This window comes from Onychostruthus taczanowskii, unplaced genomic scaffold (assembly GCF_017590055.1).
Source record: "Onychostruthus taczanowskii isolate IOZ18803 unplaced genomic scaffold, ASM1759005v1 scaffold18, whole genome shotgun sequence".
Classification (NCBI taxonomy): Eukaryota; Metazoa; Chordata; class Aves; order Passeriformes; family Passeridae; genus Onychostruthus; species Onychostruthus taczanowskii.
In genome coordinates, this window is record NW_024499017.1 from 5,649,458 (window position 1) to 5,656,396 (window position 6,939).

Genomic DNA, 6,939 nt, shown 5'->3' on the forward strand with positions numbered 1-6,939 from the left:
AGCAGGGAGTAGGTTGGATTCTGTGCAGGTCCCCAGGGGCCACACCGGGAGGAGATGGGGGTTGAGGCTGTGCCTGGTGTGTATGTGTGTGTGTGCCTGCAGGGATGGGGACCCGTGCCCCAGGGGCGAGTCAGGGTGGTGGCAGAGGGGGGTTTCCCTTCTCCCAAGGTGCCCCTTAGTCCTTTCCAGCTGTGGGGGGGTGCCCAGGGGTTTCCTTTGCATGTGCACAGTTGCAGCTGGTGCCTTGTAGGCGTGAGGGTGGCTGCCTCCCCTCCTTCCTGGGGTCTGTACTTTGTCTGTGTGTCTGTCTGTCTGTGCCAATCCCACACCCACCCTGCCGTGCGTGGGGGTCCCTCAGGGTGTGTGGCACAGGACCTTTGCCAATACCCTCTCCTGTCTTTATTAGCCACTGTACAACAGGGACGGCGATGCCAAATAAAACCGCCATGGGATCCAGTGGTGCGGCTGTGTTCGGGGATCTGTCCGGGGCAGGACGCTGGGGGGGTCACGGTGGGGTCACCACGGGGCTCTGTGCTCCCTCAGCGCAGCAGCCCCAGCACGGCCAGGGCAGCGCTCTGCCCGCAGACGAAGGCACCGCCGAGAACGGAGAGAACGCCCCAGGCGATGAGAGCAGCCCTGCAGCGACACGAGCAGAGGCTGCCGGGGTAGAGCTGACCCCAGTTACGGGCCACCCCTGTGCCCCAGCGCCTCTGGCTGCGGAGCTCTCTGCAGGGTCTCCTCTGCCCTGCTGCTCTGCCTTGCTCCCAGTCGATGGCAGAAAGCCCAGCAGCCCCCGTGTCCACTGCAACGACACACAAGCCTTGGTCAAAAAGCCAGCAGATGCCGCCATGCTATCATTCCCAATTCTGTCTGTGCCCAATGGCCCTGCTGACGGAGCTGAGACCCACATCCCCCCACCCTGTGCTCGGGCACAGCCACTCCCAGACACAGCCCCAGCTCCATCCTGTCACCACATGCTTCCAGCCCTGTCCCCTCCCCAGCTCCAGCCCCAGTCCCCGGAGCCCTGGGTCTGCACCTCCCTGTTCCCTCCTCCCGGGGCACACAGCCCACCTGGCCCCATACTAAGCCCCTGGGATGCAGCACTCACCCCAAACCCGGCTGCTGCTCTGCCGCAGAGTCCTCAGCACCGTGCTCCTTCCCAGACTGTCCCAGGCAGGCTGGGACTGTCCCCTCGCAGTCTCCATCGCCCCAGCTCATGTCATCCCTTCTCCTCATGATGAGCTCTGGCAGGTCTCCCCAAGGGACCTCTCCAGGCCTTTGTCACCCACCTGGGTACCCCTGCTGACCTTCTGCCTTGGCCCCTCCAGCACTTTGGCACCCTTTGGGACACCCTCACCCCTCCCCAGATGTTCATTGGTCCCCAGAGCACCCTCCTGACCAAGACCCCAATGTCCTGGGGTGCTGCCTCCACCCACCTCACAATCTCCATCCTCCCTCAAACTCTGCTGCTCCCCCAGGGGCACCACAGACAGGCTAAAGCACACACTTATCCCAAACTCACCAGCACCATGTGAGGTCCCCCTGACATGGGTGCTGCTGTGCCCCAGCCCCTCCAGACAGGAGCGGTGATGGGGACACACCGCCACGGCACAACAGACACCAAACACCTGATGGCCTCCTGTCTTGGGGCACCCTGCCCCTCTGACCCCCAACCTGACCCCACCCCAGTCCCCTCCAGGTGCCCCAGTGCCACCCAACCCCACAGATCTTCTGCCTCTAAAGTCACTCTGGGCACCTCCTCAATGACTGGACACAGCCCTGGTACAGAGGGACCATTCCCAGGCACAACCCCAGTAGAGCACTTCGGGGCACTCAAATTCCCCTCCTTGCAGGGTTCCCACCTTGACCAGAGTGATCCCCAGGAATCTGCGCTGGCCACGGCCCATAGGATACCTCACCCTGGCCCTGTCCCTGTCCCTTCCCTTGCCCCCACCACCGCTGAGCACGCAGACACTCACTTTTTGCGTGGCCCAAGGCTGCGGGTCCCAGTCACACACACGAGGCACAGCCCTGCTGTCAGTGCAGAAGCTCAGCCCCAACACAGCACCCCTCACCCAGCCTCACTGCATTGTCCCCCACAAGCCAGCCCTGAACCCCCAAAACGGGGCCAGAACAGGCCACTTTCCCCTGCAGCAATGCCCTTGGCACCAGTGTCCCCCCACCGCTTTCCTCCCTCCTGGTGCCTGCTCTTGCCTGGGAAGATGAAGATGAAGAAGGCGCTGATGCCCCCGATGAGCTCGATGACTTTGCCGATGTCGGGGACGAACAGGGCGATGCCCAGCGTGGCAGCCATCCAGGTGACCGTCAGTGCCACCCGGCTCCGCCGCTCGTGTGCCCCAGGCACTGCCAAGGCCCCGCGCTTCGGGGCTGCCCACAAGTCCTTCACCACGGATCTGGGAGCGAGGATTGCAGGTGCTGACAGCACCCAGGGGAGCTGCATCAGCTCGGGGGACACCCGGCTTGTCACCACTCCCCTCACCTGCCCAGCAGCACCACAATGGGGTAAATGGTGACAATGGAGACGCCAAAGAGCAGGCGGGCGACGATGACAAGCGGGTCATTCCCTGGGTAGGACATCAGGACATCGGACGCCACGGCCTCACCAAAGGTCAGGTAGCCATAGAGCCCTGCTGACAGGGAGGTGGGGGTGGGCAGCTGTGCAGTGAGCAGGACAGAGGAATTCTGAGGAGGATGGATGAACCAAGGGGAGAGGGGACCCCCGGGGCAAGGAGGAGTGAAGGGTTTGGTGCTAGGGTTACCAGTGAGGGAGTAGATGAGCAGGCAAATGAGCATGGAGAGCACAGCGACGGTGACCCAGTGGGAGAAGCTCTGGTTGCGCATGCTGCTGTAGATGGCCACACATGCCTCGTGGCACTGCAAGGCAAGGGGGGATGGTGCTGGGGCCCCATGCAGGGACATCCCCCACCCCCAGCATCCTCTCTCCCACCTACAGGTGCCCTGTCCCACTCTGCCTCATTCCCAGGCCTCATAGCACCTCTGGTGACAGCCACAGTTCCCCTCTCCTGCAACCTGCCCTTCAAGGGACAGCATCCCCATGGTCTGGGGCACCATGGGTGGCTGCCAGCACTGCCCTGGCAGCTGCAGCCAGAGGGGCCAGGGTGACCTACCTGGAAGCCAAAGCAGATGGTGGGAATGACACTGAAGATGGAGGTCCAGGATGAGGACCTGTGGCATGTGGAGAGGAAGCACAGAGCAAAGGGCATGAGGCTCTCATGGAGAAGAAACCTTCATGCCATAAACTGTGCAGCCTGGATGGCACCCCATGGGAATCTCCTTCCCAGTGATTCTGGGAGAAAGGGGTGTTGCTGGGGTGAAAGCTGGGGCTGGGAGCTACCACGCACTGTGAGTTGTCCCCAGCTCATCCCCACCACACACAGGGCCCCGTGCCACCCCTGCCCCACCTCCAGCCCTGCCCCCATGTCACTGCTCAGGCCATGGCGTTCAGGCAGGAGGGACGTGGGGCTGCCCCTCCTACCTGGAGGTCTGGGGCGGCTCAGTCAAACGCAGGCTCTCTGCCTGCAGGTAGTATTTCAGGATGACGACCAGAGTGAGGTAGCAGGCAGCCAGCGTGCCCAGGATGCTGTCAGGGCATGGGAGAGCATCAGCACACAGCCAGGAGGAAGGGAGTAGGGGGGTTCCCACAGCCCCACAGGTTCCTGGGAGGAGATAACCTCGAGTACAGGGTGCCTAGGGGTGGGCCACCACAGGGATAGCCCAGGTGGTACCTGGAGTACTTCTGGAAGCCGATCTCCCTGGGGACAGAGAGTGGGAAGATGACGAGGACACAGAGAGCTGAGAGGGTGAAGCGCTGGTCCACGTACCAGGGGGGCAGCTGAGGAGCCCCACTCAGCGTCCCATTGGGGTACAGGGAGTCACACACTGTAGGGGACAGTGGAAGGTCAGCTGCACCCTGAAAGATGGCCCAAGGACGTCGGGAGCATCACACCATGGCAGAACCAGGGAGCCCCATGTCTCCAGAATTTCCAGGAAAACCCTGGGGGTAACCCCAACCCACGTGGGAGCACCTTCCCCTCACTCCTGAGAGCTGCCGGCCCTAAACAAGCCCCAAACACAGTGAGGGGAAGCAACTCACGTTTCTCCAGCTGGTCGCCCACCACCCTGAGGAGGGCCACGGAGATCATGAAGAGGTTGAGGAGGAAGCAGACCTCACAGAGCTTCCCGACGGCCGCGCCGCACACAGCCCGCACCACACCCTGGTAGGTGGGCTGGGCGCTGAGGGCCGCGGCATAGCCCAGCACTGCCAGCCCACTCACCAGGAACACCAGCGAGCCCTGCAGGGACACAGCCAGCAAAAGCACCGACCCTCCATCACCCCCAGAGCAGGACAGGACACAGCAGGCCCACGGACAGGGACCAGGCTACTGGCCAGATCACCCTGTGGGCCTGGGTAACAAAGGTCAGCAAAAGGATGGAGATACAGCCGTATGTTGTACTTCGGGTTTAGATTTGGGGTCTGGGGACATGTACGGGAGCAGGCACCCATTTACTTTGAGTTGAGCTACAAGCGTGGCTTCAGCTGCAAGGAGCATCCCTCAGGAGGCACCGCAACACCAACCTAAGGACGTGTCGGGGGTCGGGACGGGGGTGCCGTACGGAGGGGGTGCCCGCCAGCTCCCCGAGCACCGGAGCAGGTGCGTCCGCTCCCTCCGCTCCCTCCCCGGACCGGCGCCCCTCGGCTCCCTCTGGGGCTGCCGCAGCCCATCGCCCCCGCGTCCCCCGCCCCGAGTCCGCCCTTACCAGCTCCACCAGGAGGGCGGGAACGGCCCCGCCGGCCCTGCCGAAGGCCCAGGGGAAGCTCAGCAGCCCCGCGCCCAGCGCAGACTTGAGCAGGATGAAGACGGCGCCGGCGGAGGAGAGCCCGGGCGAGGAGAGCGCGGCGGAGCCCCCCGCCGCCGGCAGCAGGGGCCGGCCCTCGCCCGCCGCCCGCTCCATCCCGGCAGGGCTGTGGAGGCGGCCGTGGGAAGCCCCGGCAGGAGCTCACCCACGGACAGCCCCGGCCTGCTCACAGCCCCGCGCGGCGCCCCCGGCCCTCAGAGCGCCCCGACGGAGCGCAGCCGCCCCTCCAGCTCCCAGCACGGGGCAGCTGGGCTGGGGGCTCGTACTCTCACTATCCCCGAAATTATCACCACAGGGCTGGGCGGACTGAGGCCACCCTCATCCTGCTCTGTTCACCCGGGAGTGAAAGTGCCGCCAAGGGGCATGACGGAGTGCCCGAGGAAGGGTGAAGGAAAGCGGCTGCAGCTCACACCCCTCATAACTCGTTGGGTGCAGGATGAGGCCGGCACCCCTGCGTGTCTCCGAAAGAGCTAAAAGCCCACTGGTGCTTTCCTGCACTGGGAGACTGTGGAGAGGAGCCATCCCATCCCACTCCTTGCTCCACACAGGCGGAGGGGATGCCAGGATACCAGGGTGGGGTGACTGATGCTGCAGAGGACCTGCACAGAGGAGGCTGCACCTCACAGGAATGAGGGGCCCATTCCCGGCACGGGGGACACCCAGCAGCTCTGTGCCACTCCTGCCACATGCCACTGCCCCAGGGCTCAGCACACAGGCCCTGGCGTTGGGTGACAGCCCCTAATGCATTTTTGATTTCCCAAATATGTGCCTTTCTGATCTTAGTAAGAGGGATAAAGATACTTTAATCAGCTGCTAGGAGGAATTATGGATGGCTAATTGTGCCTGCCACCTCCATTACATCTCTGCCGCCTACAGGGCTTATAAACACTTAGAAGGGTCCTTCCAAGCCTTCATTAGCTGCACACCAAAGGCTTCAGAAATAATTGGCCTCTGCGACTTAGAAATTGGCCACTGGGCTGTAAAATACCAGCCACTGGGAAAGGCTCTTAATTCAGACTGGTGCTTTGATACTGCTTGATTCTGGTTTTGAGGCTGCAGTGGAGCTCTAATCTCTCATTAGTGCTGTGATGAGGAGCAAGTCTCCTCATTAGAACCGACCTGAGAAGTGGCACCAAAGCTTTCCAGTCTCCCTGTGATGGAAGAGGTGCACCTCAAACCAGAGGGGTGCAGCTCATCTCCCACACCACCACAGCAGCCCCAGCCAGCTTCTTTGCCCAGTGACTCTGGGCTCCGTCAGTGACTCTTCCCTCCCTTTCCCACATTTATCTGGGTGCTCCAGCCCCTGGACTGCAAGCCATAACCTGAGGGTCCCTGTGGGTTGGCAGCTTTACCTGCTGCTGGGTGCCCGTGGCAAGTGGAAAAAAGGTTGTTAATGTTTTCCACATTAATATCTTTGAAGACTGTAGAAGGTACAAAAATGCAAATGGACAGTCCTTGTTTCATTCAAATAAAAACACTGATCACACTTGTGCTTTGCTACCTGCAATCTCTTCTCTGAGGGTTTTCCCCTGAGATTTCATGCCTTTACTGATTGATTTTTTACAACCTGGACAAGTTGCACAGCTGCTGCTGGCTGGTCCTATGATGGTCCTCACCCATATGTCACAGCTGAGATGCTGAAAACCCCCTCCCTATCATTATGGATCTATGTTCAGAAAGGAAGGAGCAAGAGGTTCCAGCCCCACTGGGATGGCACAAGCCCAGCCTTGGGACCATCTTCTCAGCCATAACAAGCTTCCACTAACAGCTCCAAAGAAAAAGCTCAGTGCCTTCTCTGCCATGGCAACAGAATGTTGCCTTTCCCAGTGCAACATTCTGTTGCACTGGGAAAGGCAACATTTCTGCATCCTCCAGAGGAAAAATGCTGGGAAAAGGCAACCACTCTTCAAGTTAGGGAAAATTGGTTTGCCCAATCTTTTTTGCAGGACACTCACAAACCCTATCCATGGCTCCAGGACTACATGGAGCAAAGTTCTCTCCTGCAGTGCACTTCCCACAGCCCACCCCCATCCCTGCTGG

At 61.2% G+C, this 6,939-nt stretch overlaps 1 protein-coding gene across 2 annotated transcripts; it reads right to left on the reverse strand.

The window, feature by feature from the left end:
* Positions 1 to 148: 148 nt before the first annotated feature.
* On the reverse strand, positions 149 to 5,017 carry SLC38A8 (solute carrier family 38 member 8). 2 transcript variants are annotated; one of them, XM_041400391.1, is made up of 10 exons: positions 4,801 to 5,017; positions 4,136 to 4,334; positions 3,768 to 3,921; positions 3,518 to 3,622; positions 3,150 to 3,207; positions 2,781 to 2,895; positions 2,501 to 2,648; positions 2,215 to 2,414; positions 1,980 to 2,031; positions 149 to 636 (listed from the first exon to the last, which is right to left on the reverse strand). In XM_041400391.1, exons 1-10 carry the CDS (start codon positions 4,993 to 4,995, stop codon positions 540 to 542), a joined length of 1,323 nt encoding a protein of 440 aa, XP_041256325.1. In that variant the 5' UTR covers positions 4,996 to 5,017; the 3' UTR covers positions 149 to 539. The 2 variants fall into 2 exon arrangements, with proteins under 2 accessions (XP_041256325.1, XP_041256324.1); XM_041400390.1 differs by lacking the exon at positions 1,980 to 2,031 and having other exon boundaries at positions 149 to 802; positions 2,501 to 2,895; positions 4,136 to 5,007.
* Positions 5,018 to 6,939: the final 1,922 nt, after the last annotated feature.